The 21,184-nt window shown below is 42.1% G+C and overlaps 2 protein-coding genes across 2 annotated transcripts in view; one reads left to right on the forward strand and one right to left on the reverse strand.

Moving 5' to 3' along the window:
- MCPH1 (microcephalin 1) overlaps positions 1-21,184 on the forward strand; it is a 108,462-nt gene that overhangs the window by 13,502 nt on the left and 73,776 nt on the right. Inside the window, exons 8-11 of the mRNA XM_083432317.1 lie at positions 4,244-4,353; positions 7,046-7,083; positions 8,899-9,061; positions 14,774-14,851. Of these exons, the coding sequence (XP_083288443.1) occupies positions 4,244-4,353; positions 7,046-7,083; positions 8,899-9,061; positions 14,774-14,851 (389 nt within the window). The remainder of the gene's footprint in view (positions 1-4,243; positions 4,354-7,045; positions 7,084-8,898; positions 9,062-14,773; positions 14,852-21,184) is intronic.
- Positions 14,867-21,184, reverse strand: part of ANGPT2 (angiopoietin 2) — a 46,231-nt gene continuing 39,913 nt past the window's right edge. The window contains exons 8-9 of the mRNA XM_083431695.1: positions 19,322-19,452; positions 14,867-16,217 (exon numbers count right to left, since the gene is read on the reverse strand). Of these exons, the coding sequence (XP_083287821.1) occupies positions 16,057-16,217; positions 19,322-19,452 (292 nt within the window). The 3' untranslated portion in view covers positions 14,867-16,056. The remainder of the gene's footprint in view (positions 16,218-19,321; positions 19,453-21,184) is intronic.

Below are 21,184 nucleotides of genomic sequence, written 5' to 3' on the forward strand. Positions count from 1 at the left end.
AAGTATGCAAAATACAATGTATAGTCCATATACACTCTTGTGTATGGGAAGTCTTGTTTAGTCAAGTGAAAGTGGGGGTAAACTGGTGAAAATGAATCATATGCAGTTACATGTGTTTTGTGAATTGAATTTTTAAAAAGAACCCCTGAACAGAATTATTACGGATTAAAAATGTATGTATATGATTATTAAAAATGTGTAATGAATACAATTTCAGATTTTCAGCAAAAATTACTTGATTCTCAAAGCAGGTTTATCTATTGCTTTTGTCTCTCAGTTTCTGTGATGTAGATAGTGATTTAAGAATGTACTAAATGTAAAATAATTCATTTATTCTAGTAAAGAACAAGCTTTTTTAAAAATAGTCAGCGTCTTCTATTTATTACAAGTGTTGTTCAGTTCAGTGGGTCTTGCTCCCAAGTATGTTTATATGGGATTGCCAGTTTAAGAAGTATACTTCACTGGCGCTAGTGGAATTTAGTTCTGAGAAAATTTGCTCAGGCTATAATGAGAGATTGCTTTACATGTATTCTAAGTAAACCTCATTGTGTTGATTTCTGAAGTCAACGATCAGCCAGAATTCAAATCTCACATTTGGAGTGAATAATTTGATCATTGCATGGAGAAAATAACAACCCTGCCTTCCTCTTAATGTCTAAACTGAATGCAATTTTTTAGCAGTGATGTGCGGTAGAACAATGAATGGATGCCAATTGCAAATATAATACAGAACAACTTTCAAAGTTACAGCTTTATTTGCTAAATTCAAGTTAAATAAACATGCTAAATAAACATTTGATCATTTGACCATACAATGAAACGCATCCAGTATTTCTTAGAGTTGGTTCACAAATGTATGTACAGGCCTTTCCTAATGATAATCTATTAGCATTGGAGCTACGGTGCAGCATTTTCATCCCATACTACTTAAGTAAAACCACAAGCTCCAGATTGTATGGGAGGGGTTTGTCCCACAGCCCCTCCTCGTGGGTATTTAACTGAGGCATGCATAGCTTAATAAACCAGAGCCCTCTGCATATAACCAGACACTTTCATGGATTCACCATGGCTCCATCACTTTGCTGCAGCATTTTACACTAAATCAGATATCACTTATATGCAGAAGGGGAGTTTCTTAGCTTTTTCAGGCAGCTCAGGGAACTGTAGAAAGGTTGTTAATCATATATGCATCTGCAGCTATTTGGATCTCTGTCTGATGGTTCTCTTTGGGGTTACCATTGTCTTTGGCACCTTGAAGATGAGGAAATATAATATGGCATAAGCTTTTGCAGGCTGAGTCCCCTTAAACATATGCAAGTATAGGGTAGAAATCTTTCAGTCTTGTGAAAATATAGAAATGTCACTCAGATATAAAAATAGTCTCGAGCCCACAAAAGCATATGCCATAATTTCTTCATTTTTAAGGTGCAACAAGACTGTTGTCATGTAGCAGCAAACTAAGGATATTGTTCAAAAAATAAGTAATAAATCCATACCAAGTGCCATACTACTGCTATCAAATGCTGTTGATAAGTGCTGCTATTTCCACTATCCAGTGAACCCTACCCTGCCTCATTTATGTCCTAGAACTTCTAATTTGTGAATTTTCAACCATTTCAGACTCAGGATCCACCTTTAACCTAAACATGCATTTGGGGACCTATTTCTTAATAGTAAGGTAAAGGTAAAGGTACCCCTGCCCGTACGGGCCAGTCTTGACAGACTCTAGGGTTGTGCGCCCATCTCACTCAAGAGGCCGGGGGCCAGCGCTGTCCGGAGACACTTCCGGGTCACATGGCCAGCGTGACATCGCTGCTCTGGCGAGCCAGAGCCACACACGGAAACGCCGTTTACCTTCCCGCTAGTAAGCGGTCCCTATTTATCTAATTGCACCCGGGGGTGCTTTCGAACTGCTAGGTTGGCAGGCGCTGGGACCGAACAGCGGGAGCGCACCCCGCCGTGGGGATTCAAACTGCCGACCTCTCGATCGGCAAGCCCTAGGCACTGAGGCTTTAGCCCACAGCGCCACCCGCGTCCCACGTCCCATTTCTTAATAGTTTACCATATATTTGAATGGTGATAGTGCTTCTGCTGTGACCCACCTTGGATCAGGCCTGAAGACCAATATTCGGGATGATCTAAATCTCTCGTATTTAGGGTTAACCTCCCATTCTGTCCTTGTTTCAAACTCACAAGGTGAGCGGTAATAAAAGCATTCTTGGGGGTTGCACATGGAAGTTGCTATTTCAAGAATGAAGTGCAAAGTGAGTTTCTATTAGTAAAACTTGGCTTTCTCTCTTCCTGCTCTACAAAGCCCCCCAAAAGCCTTGGTTCCTGAACATTTTTTAGGGGAGAAGCAACTGGAAATGGGTGCTTCTAGCAATCCTCTTCATGCAACCCAGGACTTGACCATGTTCTGCATAAGACCCAGCCTCATTCCATTTTGAAAGAGATATCTTCTACCACTCTGTATTACAAGACTCTTTTAAAAACTTAATACTTATCCAGTAAAGTATGCTAACTAGAAACGTTCTCTGCTGGGTGTTCAAGTTAAGTTTACAGTAGGCCCCGGTGATGTATTTGTAGACTCCTGAAAATGCATTAATGTATGTTTAGGGAGTTTCTATAACCGCTGATTACAAAGTCGTAAACATTTCACCTCAAATGATACAGTTTCCTGAATTAGTGGGCAACTGAATGCATGTACATTCATAATCGGCAAAGCTAAAAGTTAGACTAGGCAATAAATACTATGGCTAGAATCCAAAGAATACAGGAGGAACACAGTATATGGATCTGGAGCTTACTCTAAAAGGGTCTTGCCTCTTAGGAAGCATGAATGTGTATGGTAAAAAAAAATCTAGCAAAATAAGGTTTTGTACCCACAATCTGGCTCAAAAAAATTGACAAAGTAACTTTGTTTAGGGACTAGAACATCTTGAAGTGGCATCAGTCTGTACTTTATCCCAATTGATGCAAACACAGATTTAATACCAGTAGCTCTGAAACTTACTTTTTTGCCAAGAGAAAAATGCATACAGTCGAAGTTCATATTCATTTTTATCTAGTATCATCGCTGGTATTAAAATATGACAGGTGTCTTGAATATCAGCTTTTCTTAAATATACCATTTGCATTGTGGAACACTTGAATTGTGGGTGAATATACAGGAAAATATATAGGAACGCGGGTGGTGCTGTGGGTTAAACCACAGAGCCTAGGACTTGCCGATCAGAAAGTTGGCGGTTTGAATCCCCGTGACGGGGTGAGCTCCCGTTGCTCAGTCCCTGCTCCTGCCAACCTAGCAGTTCAACAGCACTTCAAAGTGCAAGTAGAGTCTGGCAGGAAGGTAAACGGCATTTCCATGCATTGCTCTCGTTCACCAGAAGCGGCTTAGTCTTGCTGGCCACATGACCCGGAAGCTGTATGCTGGCTCCCTTGGCCAATAAAGCGAGATGAGCGCCGCGACCCCAGAGTCGGCCACAACTGGACCTAATGGTCAAGGGTCCCTTTACCTTTACCTATACAGGAAAAAATAATATGGAAAAGTTCGCAATTGCTTTATGAAAGTGTGTTTGTACTAAATGAATACTGTATATACCAAATATGGTATATATAATGTCTATATAGCAAAGTAAAAGACAACATTAAGGCTGCAGTCCTGTGCACACTCACCTGGGAGTAAGTCCATATGAACTCAAAGGGGCTTACTTCTGAGTAGACAGAAATAGGATTGTACTGTAAACAATCTAAATTATATTTAAATATAATTATCATTAATGACATTATTAAACTTGCCACATTTTAACCGACAACAATGGGTTCACCTATTTGTTTCAAATATTTTGTGCTGAAAATTGTAGAGTTCCAAGATGAAAATAATTTACATAATATTGGGAAACCCCATATGTTTGGAGGGAGGTCCAGGGTGGGATTCACCTAAGGAGCCCTGTCAATGGAAGCTCTTCCCTCCTCTGTGCACCCCTTCACCCCTTGAAATTGACTTGGGGGGTGGGAGAACCCCCAGAACAGCATGGGGGGGGGTCTTTGAAAGGCTGGTGCAAACGGAAAGTTTGTAATAGCATGGCATTTAATTCTACGCAGCTTGAAAGAGTTGCATCAGTCACATTTTGAAAAATGTCCATTCTACAAAAATTGTGGTTTTTTTATGTACAGTGCTGCATCTAATCTTATTCCTTTTTCCAGATTATTTACTGCTGTTTTGAATGACCTTGGTTTCTAGGTGGTGACAATTTGTCCATGGATGAAGTCAAAGATGGTTCATGTGAATTTTTGTGTGACCAAGTGAATGAGCCTAGTGAGAAATTAATGAGTACCGGGAGACTCAAAAAGGTGAGTGTGCCTGGTCAGAATATCAAGGAACACATACAGTATGCATGGAAATAGGCATATAGGAAGTGCATTATAGGGATACAGCTCTGGAGAAAGACTTCCTTCCATGTGTAGCATTCTTAAATCACCCATCCATCTGATATTTGCCTTCCTGGGGGGGCAGAGAAGAGAGGTGCCAGTATTGTTCCTGTCTTCCCTGCCCTCCCCACGGTGAGTTTTAGCATGAGGGGCAAGAGGTACTAAATCAGGGAATCAACAGCAAGGCTTTTTATGATTAAGCCTGATCAGTGGGGCATGCAGCAAAATGTTTCCGTGTATTCCCTCGGAAGTGTTCCTGTTCAGAGTTCCAGAAAGCCATTCCTTCCAAACAGAACGTGGATTCTGCTCTGCCCCCGACTTTGTTTTTCTGAGTTTCTTTTTCAATTGAAACTCAACATTTCATAGCTATGGCACGGCACATACTTATCCTCATAAGGCTGTTTCTTGTTGGGGGGGGGCTGGGGGGAGCGTTGCCTCCTAATTTAGGAAATATATATCATTATATTTCATGGTTCCCTCAAGCAGGGCAATACCTCCCTCTTTTCTCTGTGGTGGCCCCACTTTGGCTCTCAACTCCTTGACTTTGTTATTGTGGGGATCGATGCTTAATGGCTCTTAAATTTGGTTTGAAAAGCATTCTGCCTTGATGTATTTTATTATGTTGCTTTTAATGGCTTTATTATAGTCTATATTTTAAGCTGCTTTGGAAACATTTCATTTTGAAGGGTATCAATGGATAATTTTCCAACTCTACAATTCTAATCTATTATTTTATCTGTCTAGATAGATAGATAGATAGATAGACAGAGGGAGCTGACGTTTGTCGGCAGACAGTTTTTCCGGGTCATGTGGCCAGCACAACTAAGCTGCTTCTGGCAAAACCAGAGCAGCACACGGAAACATCGTTTACCTTCCCACCAGAGTAGTACTTTCGAACTGCTAGGTTGGCAGGAGCTGGGACCAAGCAGCAGGAGCTCACCCCGTCACAGGGATTCAAACCGCCGACCTTCTGATCAGCAAGCCCAAGAGGCTCAGTAGTTTAGACCACAGCGTCACCTAGATAGATAGATAGATAGATAGATAGATAGATGCATTATATATTATGATATATTGTATATGTCATATATATTCCTATATAAATATTTCCTATATTTTCAAAGTTCAAGAGTAAATGTCACTTATGTCGCACAAGAGGGAGATATCAGTAATCGGGGGCGGGGGGAAGAATATTAAAAAGCTGCCCAGTCAGCATGCTTAGTTGCCACTGACTTTGTGGGGAGAGGAATGATGGAGAACTAGGTGGAAGGAAATTGTTAGAGGGTATGTCCAACAGACTTCACACTGCCATTTGATTACAGGTCCCACTTATAGTCAGTGGGTACAAACAAATTATTAAATGGCTGCCAATTTTTGAGTAGTTGGTAGCTTAAAGTCTTCTTTTCAGTGTTGCTCAGTTCCATGTACAAACACAGGAATCAAAGTACTTTTCCAAAGTCTCTGATGTGGTTCATAGAGGGTGTGGGGCTTGCCTGTGTGTGCATCTCCTATTAACAAAGTGGCTCTCTTTTGCTTAGTACCAATAATTAGTTGTGGATTTGCTAATGTGTTCTTTAATATACTTCAGTAGGGGAAAGAGAGAGAGATTGTGTGTGTGCGTAATTGAATTTACCTGCCCAATGCTTCAATCTATTCACTTATCTAAATGACATGTTCTCTGAAATAATAAAATCACTTGGTGTGTCTTGCAGATTAGAGCACAACGAAACTTAATATGATTAATCAAGGATGTTCAAATTATTTAATGGTTGCATCACCTCTGTAGGCAGTGGAGGCAAGTCCATAACCGTGCATTTACAGTTTAACGAGAGATAGAGGCAAGTTCAGGCTCAGCGGACTTCATGTCTAAAGCTACATCCCCCCCAGTATTAAAGAATCCAGGCCATCAAAATGAATAACCAAGAATCCTCTTATTCTTGTAACATACTGTACATAGTATTTGCATATTGGGGGTATTCACACAAGCCTCATTACATGCTGTATGCACGAGAGAGGGTGTGGCTAGCACTGCTCTCTCTCCATCAGTGCATGCTGTGGCCGTGACCCCTGCTGACCAACAAAGCAGGACATTCAGGACCATTCAGGAATTCCCCACATGTGAATAAGTGCTATGCATACAGAATAGCCGCAGAATGACCACCAAACTCAGAGCTTGACAGGGTGTGCCCGAGCATGTGCATTGGCAGCAGGAGTGTGAAGCTAGCCAGCTTGATCCCACAACCCCGTCCTGTGTCCTTTCAGTGTATAAGAGCAGTGAAGGGGGGGATGAATTCCCTCTACTGTGTGTATGATGCTATGTTGACACCAAATGGCCACAGATTTGATTAGAAAAGACTTGCTTGAGCATGGCCCAGCACTCAACCTTTCTTCCCAACAGAGGCTATGTGAACAGAAACAAAATAAAATCTTGCTTTTACTGGATACTTCTGGCATAACCTCCATATATGGTACTATATAACCAGTAAGGGGAAACTTTAATCTTCATATGATTTACATCTTTATGTCTTCAGTGGAAGGTTGATAACTCCAACTCTGGGTGGAAATGTCTCATACTTGTTTGACATGCTCTTCCTTCTTTCCTTCCTTAACCCTGTAGCCATCAAGAACATTGGTCATGACAAGCATGCCTTCTGAGTAAGTACTAGATATTTTGATGACATTCCTGCCTGCGTATATCTTGGTTTGTAGACCCAGGCAGGTGTTACAAGCCAGTGAAGTGTAAACATGTGAGGCGGGTCAGTGGAACTCTAGTTCCTCTTACCTTCCATCATTGTCCTGTCACACTCAACTTATGGATGATGATTTTGTGAAGAGGGGAGCTTCTGGTATCTGTGGAAGCTCCACACCTCTTTTGGAACGCTGAAAGAAATGAGGGTTCCCAAATGGGGGGAAGAACGTTTTCAAACCTTTGCAAATACAGGAAGCTCCCCTCTTCACACAGCCATCCTCTATAGGTTGAAGGTGACTGGGACGGTGATGGAAGGGGGCAGAGCTAGTGCACTTGTCCTTGCTGTCCTTCGCATAGTTACTCTTCATCGGATCATAATGGCAGCATTATAGAACTAGTATTACAGAGACATCACCTTGCCAACAAAGGTCCATATAGTTAAAGCCATGGTTTTCCCAGTAGTGATGTATGGAAGTGAGATCTGGACCATAAAGAAGGCTGATCGCCGAAGAATTGGTGCTTTTGAATTATGGTGGTGGAGGAAACTCTTGAGAGTCCCATGGACTGCAAGCAGATCAAGCCTATCCATTCTGAAGGAAATCAGCCCTGAGTGCTCACTGGAAGGACAGATCCTGAAGCTGAGGCTCCAATACTTTGGCCACCTCATGAGAAGAGAAGACTCCCTGTAAAAGACCCTGATGCTGTGAAAGATTGAGGGCACAAGGAGAAGGGGATGACAGAGGACGAGATGGTTGGACAGTGTTCTTGAAACTACAAACATGAGTTTGACCAAGCTGTGGGAGGTTGTGGAAGACAGGAGTGCCTGGCGTGCTCTGGTCCATGGAGTCACGAAGAGTCGGACATGATTAAACAACTAAACAACAAATTACAGGGCTAAGTAACTTAAATGGCAAGGTTTGGTTGACTACGGTAGGAATAACAGGGCAGCATTCAACTAAACAGTTTTGCTAGCAGAAGCACCAGAGAACTACTTCTTCCCTGGATCCTCCGGAACAGATTCACAAAGCGTCTGGAGAAGGGGTGGAGTTGCGTTATGCAACCAGAAAGGCTTCTGCTAGTGGAATTGTTTAGCTGGATACCATGTATAGAGTTGAGCACACCAAGCTATAACTAGCAAAGCTACCGCTAGAAAATATAACATGTGATTAGAAAGTTGAAATTTAAGTATACCCGGAGTCTAACTTTTGGTCTTTGGGCTGTGAAGTTTGCTGTAGTTTTCTAATTTTTTTAAACACACACCATAACAATTCTATTTTAGTTACGTTTGTGCAACAGGTACTATAGAACACATGCTATTTTCCAAGGGATGCTACAAATAAGCCAGATGTTGAGGGCAGCTGCCATAATATGCGGATGCGCAGCAAGACTTCTCCACGTACTTAGCAAAGAGCATCTGACAAACTTGCACTTTCCATTCTGTCTAGTGGTGGTTTCTGAAATACGTTGCTTCTTAGGGATATATCTGTGAGTTTGTGTATGTAAACCCTAAAAATCATTGCCTATATGGAGAAACCTATGTCAGTGAAGAAGCATGACTGGCGGTGCAACCTTCTGTATGTTTATGCAGCAGCCCCCAAATCTTACTTGTCCTTAAAGTTGCAGCCTAAGTCAAGACCAGCATATTTGTGCTAATGTTTTTCCAGTGCTTATGGATATGTAATGATATGCATTTAGCAATTTAAGAAAATCCACAATTTCAGAAATATTCTATGTAGCCATATTAACTTGTATTATGGACTTCTCTCCATCTCTCTTTGAAGGAAGCAGAATGTGGTTGTTCAGGTCGTGAAGAAGTTGGGAGGCTTTCTGTTTTCAGATGAAGTGCGTGACAATACAAGCCATGTGATTGCAGGGAGCTCCCGTCGTACTTTAAACATATTGATGGGAATTGCTCGCGGCTGTTGGATTCTATGTTATGAATGGGTAAGTAATATGGCTGACCATCCATTCATTGTTTCTTCTCTTTCCTTAACTATTTGATATTTTTAGCTACTTCTAAATGAGCACATAATCCTCCATTACGTGAAATGTTTCAGGTGTGCTGATGATCAGGATAGCTTCAGGTTTTGCAACAGTCATACATAAGGCAATCAATACAAACTTCTGAACTTAAGCACTGTTATTTCCACATTTCTTTTGCATTCTGTTAATGTACAATGTTCCCATTGAGAGTTTCGTTTCCCCCAAAGCAAACCCAAACTGCAGGCGTGGAGTTGGGGGTGGATGGGTATTGGGAACACAGCAGAGACTGAAGGATTCAGGCCACTCTGCACCCCAAACCAAAGGGAAATTGATTTTAGGATGGATGTTTGCTTTCTGTTGTTAGTAAGTAATCAGGAAACAGAACTAAAGCAATAACTGATTCCACCCATATGGTGATGGATGACTGTTGCTAGATTATTACATTGGGGAGGAGCCCCTTGTGTAAGTAAAAGGGGTGAGGCCTCTAATTTCCACACACACACACAGCTGCAGCTCTTTGTCGCATATCAATATCATGCATCATATCATATCATTCCTCCAACCCTCAGGATTGACTTTACAAGGGGGAAAGGGAGGTGAGAAAGCTCCATTGTACAAACAGATTTCTGCTTGCCATTTTCTGGATGCTATCCAGTACTACAACTTTTGCTGAACATCTGATGATGGTTTGGCGAACATTGAACTGAACATACATGTTAAACCAGGCTTCCTCAAACTCGGCCCTCCAGATGTTTTTGGCCTACAACTCCCATGATCCCTAGCTAGCAGGATCAATGGTCAGGGATGGTGGGAATTGTAGTCTCAAAACATCTGGAGGGCCGTGTTTGAGGAAGCCTGTATTAAACCATGAGAATATGCTTAATTCATCTAGATTGGGGTGGGGAACCTCCAAATTTGACCCAGCACATTTGATGTCAGGTGCGGAGCAGGCTATGCAGGCTATGCAGTTAACTTCTCTATGGAGAACTCGACCATGCAGCTGGTCTTTCCAGAAAGCAGGAATGAAGTTGACATTAAAGCCTGAGGAGTCAGCTTGCATGACCAAGTTCCCCTTGGGGAACTCGATTGTGCAGCTGATCCCTGCAGAAATCAGCTTTGCTAGCCCTATGCTTAGCACAGGAAGACATAAGGCTGGCAAGGGCTCTTGGGAACTGCAGTACTACTGACTGTTGGTCACTTGGAAAGTGCTGCACAAGGGATTTTGTCAGATGGATGGGTGTCAATCCTCTGGCATCATAACGGCATGAGGTAATTGACAGGTGGGTCATCCTGCTCACTCGTCAAAGTTGGCCCACAAGGTTGGGACAGATAGGGATCTGGCCTGCTAGGCCAAAAGATTCCCCACCTCAATCTAGATTTTCAATTCACTGTATAGGAGTTGCTTTCAGCATTAAATCAGTCTACAAATAAACTCCAGAAATAATAGCGAGGGATTTACAGTGGTGCCTCGCAAGACGAAAAGAATCCGTTCCGCGAGTCTCTTCGTCTTGCGGTTTTTTTCGTCTTGCGAAGCAAGGCCATTAGCGGATTAGCGCTATTAGCGGCTTAGCGGATCAGCTGATAAGCGGCTTAGCGGATCAACTGTTAAGCGGCTTAGCGGATCAGCTGTTAAGCGGCTTAGTGGCTTGGGGAAAAGGGGGGGGAGGAAAAAAACCCCGCAGGAACTCGCAAGACATTTTCGTCTTGCGAAGCAAGCCCATAGGAAATTCGTTTTGCGAAGCACCTCCAAAACGGAAAACCCTTTCGTCTAGCGGGTTTTCCGTCTTGCGAGGCATTCGTCTTGCGGGGCACCACTGTACATATATTTTCTACATTATTTTAAAATCTAATGGGATAAAACACAGACATTCAAAAGTATGGTAAACTAGTATTCAAACTCTACATAGTTATTTTAAGAAAAATAGATTATAAGCAAAAGGCAACTGAAGCCCCACTGTCCCAGGATTGGGAAGGAATCAAACACAGCTGCAGAAACAGGAAGTTATTTAATGCCAGGGGATTTCTGTGCCAGATGGATCATATTTTCTGAAACCATGTTGAAATAAATGATATCTGGCTAGATGTTTCTGAATCAGGCCTGTAAATACAACCAATATAGGTATGGCCTGCAATTGTACATTAAACTAAAACTTTTACACAACTTGTTTTTTAAAGATTTGAACTGCATTGTCTAATGTTTGCTTTCTGTTTCCCCCTATTTGGTGTTACGTTAGCCATACCGGAATCTCTTGAAATGTTATATTTCACAAGTATCTTCTTTTCTCAGTGATGGTCTCTCCATTAGCAACATTCAAAGTGACCTGGATAACTTGTGTGTCATGTGTACTGTGCATTGCAAACTTCTCAGATAAAATAATCTGGTATTTGAGTAGGACAAACTGGAAGAGCCCTTGAGGTCCAGGAACAGGAAAAAAAAGAAAAGAATGGGGGGGGGGGGGTTGAGCCTGGGAAAAGCTCCAAGAATTTGGTGATGGAGCCAGTATTTAATTTCACTTTCTCCTTATTTCTGCTTGTTGTGTGTGAACCGGGGATTGTAGTTTGTCACAAATGCCGGCTTAATTAAACAAGCCTGCTTCATAACCCATGGTTTAAAGTTAGCATATTTTGAAATGGACAAGAGTTTGAGACTAACCCAAGGTCTTTGGTTTATATGCAGAGAAGGTCACTTTGAATGTTAGCAAAGTCACCCTATCCACTCAGGAAAACAAGATGGGTGTGCAGAAAGCAGAAGATTCACTCAGGCATTTTGCCTAGCACTAAAACATGGTTTATTGCTTTGTTTGAAATGGTCCATTATTACTCCAAGAGCTTTCAGAGACAATTGAGAGGCCTTCATTCAACCATTAATGCTTCTGAGCCGCAACCCCTTTGTTGATTTAAGAAGGATTACCATGAGTTGGCAAAGATTTGGCAAGTCACCGGATGCTGTTAGCAATGTTCTTCCCTCACTTACCAGACAATAATTGCATTAAATCTTTTATTGGTGAAAATTTGTGACAGAACACATCCCAGTCTTTTTCTTAAATAGAAGCTAGTGGCGGAAGTGACACACATAACAGAGGATGTCATATTGTTCCTGTGGAAAAAGTCATTGAACCGTTTTCAACTGCACTTGTTTTGATCTTTTGTTCAGCTCTCTTTGTAATGGCCCTTCCGGGTATGGGCATGTTAAATCATTGTTATGAACACCCCAGCTGCTGACCACTGATCTAACAATGAATGGCTTTGATTTTTGCTGTCTGTTTTATTGTTTCACACATTATCTAATTTTGCATAGCACCGAGAGACAGAAATTGCCAGTGGAGTTAGCTACTGTAATTACAGTCAAGTTACAGCTGAGGAAGGATGGCCAGTTGGTGCAAGGAAGCCTAAACTATTTGTTCATATCCTTGCACGTGTGTCCTATGTAGTGTGGGAGCCGAGAATACATATTTTTAAAAAACTTAAGTTTTATTAAATTTTCATAGCTTGAGACAGTTTTGAATTGCTGCAGATTGCCGAAATAAATCAACAACTGTGCTTTGCATCCGAAACCTTTTTCTAACCAGATTGCCAAATAAAAGAAGCAATAAACTTGGGAAATATACTTGTATCCAAACAGTGGCGTAGCGTGTGTTGTCAGCACCCGGGGCAAGGCAAGTAATTTGCGTCCCCTAACCCTGAGTGAGCCAGGTAGGGGCAGAGAGCTGCGAGTGCGAGCGCCCCCCCCAGATGTTGCGCCCGGTGCGGCCGGCCCCCCCTGCACCCCCCACGCTACACCACTGTATCGAAAGATCACCAGCTACAAGTGGGTGACTTTTTAGGGCCAAAAAAGCCATACACAAAGGAGGTTTTCTGACTTCCACCAGGTCTTTTCAACAGTGATAGGCTGCTGAACCACAAACATGCTATCCAGGGGAGCCACTCACGCATCTAAGGAACACAAATTTGGTAGATGCTTGGGTCTGTAGCAAGAAAGTAGATTTTTACTCGCAGTTAATGCTGCACAGATAAAAGTCACTGTTCCTCTCTACTTCTCTGTCTCATGGGACTAGTGGCATAGTTGCAATGTATGCCACTAAGTAGTGGCATAGTTGCAAGCCGATATAAGACGTATTTGAATTTTTCAGCAGATCTGTTCAAAACAGCCAAGCAAGCTTGGTTTCTATGCTACATCGTTTTCCAGCTCAATCCTACATCAGCCATGTTACAACCCAATCGTAACCATGTCTACTGTGAAGTAAATCCTACTGATTTCAATGGGGCTTGCTCCCAAGTAAGTGGGTATAGCACTGCAGCCTTAGTCAGCAGCAAAAGCAACAAGGGGTTGTGTGGCACCTTTAGCTTTCATGATCATCCAGTGCCATAATAAGACAGCATCTTAGTGCATGAAAAGCTATGCTGTGCTTCCTTTGTTGCCCTCTAAGTGCCACAAGACTCGTTTTTTAACATCAACAATGGTATTCTCTTGCAGCGGTCCTCTTTGCGGAGGTACCTCACTTGCTGAAGTACAATTGGCGCCAATCTTGTTTACCTCAAGCCTTTGCCTTAGTTTGATGGAGTTCAATTCCACAGTTGTAGCTTAGTTTTCAGAAAGTTTGGAGTTGCCTATGACTACGGGTGACACTGTGGTGTAAATCACAGAGCCTTGGGCTTGCTAATTGGAAGGTCGGTGGTCCAAATCCCCGCGACGGGGTGAGCTCCCATTGCTCATTCCCTGCTCCTGCCAACCTAGCAGTTCGAAAGCACACCAGCGCAAGTAGATAAATAGATACCGCTCTGGTGGGAAGGTAAATGCCATTTCTGTGCGCTGCTCTGGTTTCGCCAGAAGCGGCTTAGTCATGCTGGCCACATGACCCGGAAAAACTGTCTGCGGACAAACGTCAGCTCCCTCGGCCAGTAAAGCGAGATGAGCACTGCAACCCCAGAGTCGTTCGTGACTGGACTTAACTGTCAAGGGTCCTTTACCTTTACCTTTTTATGACTACCGGTACTTTAAGTGTGGTGTTTTATCCGTTTGATAGTGAAGGTGTTGTTTTAACCCCTTATGCTGTAGCCCACCCGGAGATCATGAATGAACAGTGTGCTAGAAAAGAAATAAGTAGAGCTTGGGCTCAATGGCCAGGATCCGAAGACATGGGCAGTTGCTTTCCATTTTCAAAAGAGCATTGAGGTTGTGCTTCTTGAACAGCTGTTTGCCTTGTAATGCAGCAAAGTTGCTTCTCAGACTGAGGGCACTTCAAAAGGAGTCTGTGATGCAGCATGGACGTCTGTTTAAAGAGGGAGGAAAGAAAAGGGAAAAAATGCCCCAAATCCCAAACACCTGAAATAACACTGTGGGTCCGACCCATATCTACAGACTTGGAAACCCTTAACCTTCATTGAGCTTTTCCTTAGTGTTTTCCCTTGACTTTTAAGTTTTCATCTTGTCTTACTGCACAGTAGTATATCACTTCTGAGAAACAGTTTAAGTAGACTAAAATTTATAGTGCCATGTTTTCTTTGCCATGATACGTCTATATGTATAATTCATAGCTTCCCAGAATCTGACATGGGGAGTAGAACCCCAATATAGTGCTGCCTGCTCAACTTCTGATTTATTTTGTTTATGTATTCATAGAGACTACTCTTCAGTTTCTGAATACAACTAAATATAGTTTGATCTTTTTGTAGGTGTTGTGGTCTCTTGAATATGGCCACTGGATGTCTGAAGAACCCTATGAACTCTCTGTGGATTTCCCTGCAGCCCCAGTAAGTAATACATGATTTACTTTTTAACTTATTCAGAAATAAGTCAATTTTTTATCTTGGAGTATGGATCAACAACAGAAGTGTGCTCACAATATATCCAATCAAATGGTGACAAAAAAAAAAATCTTCCCCTTTACCTTCTCTTGACAAAGGCCTGTTAGTACGGGAATATTCAAACTTTCAAGTCATGTAAAATTTCTAATGAAACTGCCCCATTCACCAGACATGGGGCTGACAACATCCCTTATGGTGTGATTCCTAAGTGGAAATGTTGTGAAAAGGCTTTTGACAGGTGGGTGGGGGCAACCCTCCTGTCAATCATCTGTTATCAGAATGTCAACTTTCACCCGGGAAGCTGGTCCCGATACTCCTGCTCTAATCCGTACTTAATTCTCAGAGAAAGCAGAAACAGTTTGCTGTTGTTTAAATTCATCCAAAATACCGAGAAATGTCCCAACTACTGGGTGTTATTTAAACATAAAGGAACTAGGAAAGAAGAAAAGTGCAATTTTCCTACAAAATATATTTAACCACACAATATGTGTTGCAGGGCTATTCTGACTTTTAAAATACTGATGGAAATATCTGATATATTAAAAGGGGGAAATAGTTGTCTATTATTATATACTGGATGTAAAGCATAGAAATATTTTTTACAAATCCTTATTAAATATGCTAGTATGGGCTACCAAATACCCCCAAATATGTGATTACAAATGGTAGGAATCAGATTACAGGAAGTAATTACAAAACAATGTGCTTATGTACATAATTACAACCATGGCATGAGATAGGAATAGGAATACAATAAAGATGACCAAATAAGTGTCCCTTGTTATAAGGTGATCATTAAAGTTCAGCAAAAGGGCATAAAGAATCACTTTGAAAGCTTAAGTAATTTCTGTTTATGATCTAGATGTATTTCACAGTTCCAGTTATGCACAAACACCTTAAGCTGGTTGGGAGTCCTTTTATTGTTCTCTTTGGCCAAATCATTATTGCATCAGATACCTCTTCTTGCTTGACATTTAATTGCGATGAAATTCAGTGGCTGTTGAAAACAAGCTGATTCCCGAAGGATATATGTGCATGTTATCCAGGCGGGGGAAAACCAGTTAAGCTGCATCTGTGGTCTTAAAATATTTGTCAAATATAGTATTTTGAAGTTATTTCAATAGGCACTTCATACAAAGAGCAAATGTTTTTTAGAAATCTGCTGGTCGGATCATCATAGTTGTGGCCTTGAGAGAGTAGCCTGCGCCTTTCCAGTAGTACCATTTAATTCCTTTAAATTTGTTTGTGTTCTGTCGCAATGGATAGTACAGGCCATTCAGATTGGAAGGACCGCATGCATCAAACCACCATCCTGTTTAAAAATATATAAATGAAAGGGAGTGTGAAAAAATAATAATAGAGGAATTGCTTTCAAGTTGTTTATACAGATTCTCAGATTTTTTAATAAATCTTAAAATAATCACACGTACACAACATACTAGAATATATGTACAGTGGTGCCCCGCAAGACGAATGCCTCGCAAGACGGAAAACCCGCTAGACGAAAGGGTTTTCCGTTTTGGAGGTGCTTCGCAGGACGAATTTGCTATGGGCTTGCTTCGCAAGATGAAAATGTCTTGCAATTCCTGGGGGGGGGGTTTTCGCTCCCCACCCCCTTTTTCTAAGGCACTAAGCTGCTAATAGCCTTTTAGCAGCTAATCCGCTAATCCCTTAAGCCTTTAATAGCCGCTAATAGCCGCTAAACCGCTAATAGCGCTAATCCGCTAATGGGCTTGCTTCACAAGACGAAAAAACCGCTAGACGAAGAGACTCACGGAACGGATTCTTTTCGTCTTGCAAGGCACCACTGTATATGTGTATATGTTATATACACGTATACACCTGACACCTGCTGTTCTAGCTACTCTCATTCTAAGTAAGCTGAACAGGAACTGCTTTATATCAAAGACATATATCTTAGTGCACAAGTTCAACATGATGTAGCCCTCTTGGCACTCATCCTGAGATCCTTGTGCTGGATCAAGTGCTTCAACACACTGGATCAAATTTGATCGCCCCCTTTTAATTCTCTGCTCAGTCAACTTTAAAAGACCCACAAACACAAAAATCCCTGGACCTATTAGCAGGTTTCTTCTCTAGGGGCACCTTTCTTATAAACACTGTTGTTATACAAATTGATCCCAAACCATAGGGAATTATTTCAGGCACCCCAGAACCTGAAGCTTTCTTTTGCAAGAAAACCACAGCAGCTATCCTTTTCTTATGTGGAAAGTATTCATCCCTTCAGAGGAGGATACCATGCCTGCAAATTTTATCCGCTTCTGGGCAACAGAATCCCCTCTGTTGCCATTCTCTAGGTTTTATAGTTCCTAGATATATCTAAAAATGGTGAGTTTAAAAAAATGAGCTGTTCTAGTGACTCTAGTTGCTTTTGCTGGGCCTGCACAGTTATTTCTAATTGTTATTACTATGCGTAATAGCAGTTGCTGCAGTGTTTACAGAGTGAAGTTCCTGTGGTAGGAACATAAGAACAGCTCTGCTGGATCAGACCAAAGGCCTATCCAGCTCAATATCCTGTTTCCCACAGTGGCCAACCACTTGCCTATGGGAATCCCACAAGCAGGATATGAGCTTTCCTACTGCTATGCCCCAGCAAATGGCATTCAGAAGTACCGTATTTTTCACTCTATAGGACACACTTTTTCCCCTCTAAAAATGAAGGGGAAATGTGTGTGCGTCCTATGGAGCGAATGCAGGGGGAAGGCAGGCAGGAAAAGCCCCCAAAAGCCGCACACAAGCTCCGCGCGGCTCTTGCGGGCTTTTCCTCAGGAGGGACAAGAGACTGGCGCGGCCAGTCAGTCCCTTCTCCCTCCTCGTAGAAAAGCCCACAGGAGCTGCGCGGAGATTGTGTGCAGCCTTTGGGGGCTTTTGCGGGAGGTGGGGGTATTGCCATAGCCCCGCGACCCTCTCCCGGCTGGAGAGGTGGTGCGCGGCTATGGCAGCAGCCTCTCCGCTGCGTGCCTTTCCGCTGCTCCCCGACCTGCTCTTGGGGGCTGGAGGTGGGCTTCCCTCCAGCAGCCCCAAAGAGCAGGTCGAAAGGTACCTGAAGCCTGGAGAGCGAGAGGGGTCGGTGCACACCGACCCCTCTCGCTCTCCAGGCTTCTAAGGTAGCCTCCTGAAGGTGACTGAATGCACCTTGAACAGCACCTTGTTTTAGAGGGGGAAAACAAGGGGGGGGGAATTCTCCCCCTCTCTGTGCAGCACCTCCTGCTACTTCGCTGAAAGGGCGCTGGGCAGAGAGGGGAAGAATTTTTTTTCTTGTTCTCCCCCCCTCTAAAACAAGGTGTGTCCTTTTGTCCGGTGCATCCTATAGAGCGAAAAATACGGTATTTGCCTCTGATACTGGAGGTATCGGGAGGAATCCAGGAGTTCAAAAACGCTTAGAGCCCAGTAAGTGCCTGCATAGAGTTAACTGCAGCTGCACCAAGCACGCTGGAATGAAACGCTAAACTATAGTTTAGAATTAGGAGAACTAGCCTAGCCTCCCCTGAGCTCATGCACTCTGCTCTCTTCCCCGTAGTCACAAGGAAGAGGTTTTTTATTAGTAGTATTAACTGCAGCTGGTCCACATCGGGCAAGACTGCACAAACTTTGGGCAGTATTAACTATGGTTAGTGGAAACAAGCCAAGCCATAGTTTATTAGGCTCTCTGGTTTTTGCTAACTGTAGTTAAGATTAACCACAATTTAGTGTTCAAATGACACCTCAAATGGAAGCACTACCTTTTTTTGAATCCCCTCCTTGCAGAAAGAGAAGATAGGAAGGGGAGCGTGTGAGCCCGGTGAGACTGGGTGTGGTCTTGTAATGACAAACCATGGTTGAGCATTTAGTCCAAATGCAACCATTATCTAATTCTATGTTGCATCCCAAGGTCCGATTTAGCTATAGGTCACAGTACTTTGTACTCAGGTTTCGTCAGTTAACACTGTCATACTATTATTGTGACATTACACAGGTTCAAAAGGAAGGAAGAAAGTTGATAATTTGACTGTTCGCTATTCCCATATTTTCTTCACTTCCTCTGTCTGTCTGCATATCTGACTTGGACAAGCTACATTGCAGATTGCACCCTTGCAGTCATAAAGTCCTAGTGGTTGTATCGCAGGGTCCCAGGTATTTTGCTGCTGCGATGCAAAACCAGAACTTACTGCTGTTCTGTTGAGCACAGCCCTGGCAACTGAATGTGTCCACTTTTTGGTTAATCGGTTATGTGCTATTTATTCAAAAGTGAGCATCAAAATGGAAAAATGTGGAAGCCATCAAATTGCAACATTTCGGACTTTTCATGGTTTTGTCCAGATACCATGGCAAAATCTACTTTTATGGCTCGATTCAGCGCCAGCAGAAATAGGAAGAGTCTGAAAATAGGAAGTGAGCAGAAAATGCTACTCTTACCTCCTGTTAGCATTTGTGAGCATTTGCAGATGCATTTGTCATTGTCTGCATCCTTTGTGCTAAAACCATTTCCTGGTTGGCTTATGCTGCTTATTTTCCCTGCCGTCCCCGTAACTCCTTTAAGGTGGATCCTGTAGAAAAGCAAAATGGGAAACAAACGAATACATGCTGAAGCAATTGTGGTGGTGAAGTCTGTGCTGGAAAGGAAGCGTTTTCCAAGAAGTATCCTGTTCTGTTCTCCAGTTAATGATCTACTATGTGTCTTTTGCACACAGTATGCCAGGAACTTCTTGTCAACAAAATGTGTTGTTCTGGAAGAGAAATAGCCTTGTTTGCTCCTGAACTGTTGTACTAGATTAGCAAAAACAACAAAGAGGTTTGAATAGATATTAACTGTGACTGAATTACAGTCCAGAGCCTTCTGGAAGGACCACAGGTTCTCTGCTCGCGATCTAAAGCCAAAGAAAGTGTTTTTTCCTCTTCAAAATATAATTTCTGTATGCAAATTCACTTTGATGGAATTGCTTGACCTGTTGAAACATACAGTTCTTCAGCTGGGATATAACACTAGTGCTCTGGTGTTTTGGCACAGAAAGTATTCTTCCTTGCAGGTCCAAGCTGGAATTAGAAAGCTTACAATTTATATTCCTGCAAGAAGTGGTCTTATTTTTCAAAAGTTCTCAGCCCCCCACTGCTTCTCTTAAGATTCTGAAAGAAAGATACTGTTCAAGCCAATTGCTATATAACAGAGTCTATTTTTTATGCTAGCATTTATAAACATTTAAGACGTTATTCAGAAAGGAGTCTGATCTCTCTCAGGAGCAATACAGAGAACCTGAAGGGGATGTATCCAAAGTTTGATAATTCAGTCTCATTGCCCTGATGAAGTGAAGGCCTTTGACATTTTCCTACTTGTCATTTGAAAATGTCTGTGAGTGCAAATGGCTACAGATATATAGCGTGGGAACATCGCCTCAGATTCAGCACTGAGCATTCAGATGACATACATCTGAAGCCATTTTCTGGCAACCATTCCACCTGTGCGTTTGAAAACATTTAATGTCTGACAAAGCCAGATCTACCAAATGCTTCCTGTATCATCATGGCTTATAGGTACAATACACCGAGCTTTAGAATATCTATGCACAACATATAATGACTGATGCTTGAACATCAAGTCTCTCCATCTCCCAGTCAAGATTTACATATTTTCTTTTGGGGAAAGTGTGCACAGCTGAAATCACTAGACATGTAACTCTTGGTGGTACGTGCAGCCTTTTTCAGGCTATATCTGTGCATGGATCATGTTCAGTGGATGGCTAGGGGAGACTGTCATTGCTAGTTTATGTTGGATTCCCTCAGCAGCTGCCATTTTATTTAATCTATATCAATGTTTATTTTGGCTTTTTCTCAGCTGCTTTGCATTTCAAAGTTTTCAAAATGATAAGCAGAAACTGCTTTCAAGTAGTGTTGCTATATAGCTTCACCGTCAGGTTGACTATCAAAATAATCTATGTTTCGTAAGTGAAACATGTTTTCAAACACTACGTTTTGTGGCTCAAAAACTTGGTTGCATTTCAAAAGGGCCTATATTTGCAGACAGCTATCTTGTTCTGTAGAAATTGCTTTTTAATAATGTAAATGGACAAGGGCAATGACCCATTTTGCAAAAGTTACCTTTATAAAGATTATATTGCCTTGATTAAAAAAAAAATCCCTGCTGTAGAGCCTAACTATTTTCAGATGAGGAAATATTTATGTTGGAGTCAGAATGGTATTTTGCTTCCTAATGAAGAAGAAACAAAAGCTTTCTTTAGGATATTGCTGTGACCCACAGAATGCTTAAGTGGGGGTACCTAAGTA

Source organism: Podarcis tiliguerta (assembly GCF_965153285.1).
Source record: "Podarcis tiliguerta genome assembly, chromosome: 3".
NCBI classification, from domain to species: Eukaryota; Metazoa; Chordata; class Lepidosauria; order Squamata; family Lacertidae; genus Podarcis; species Podarcis tiliguerta.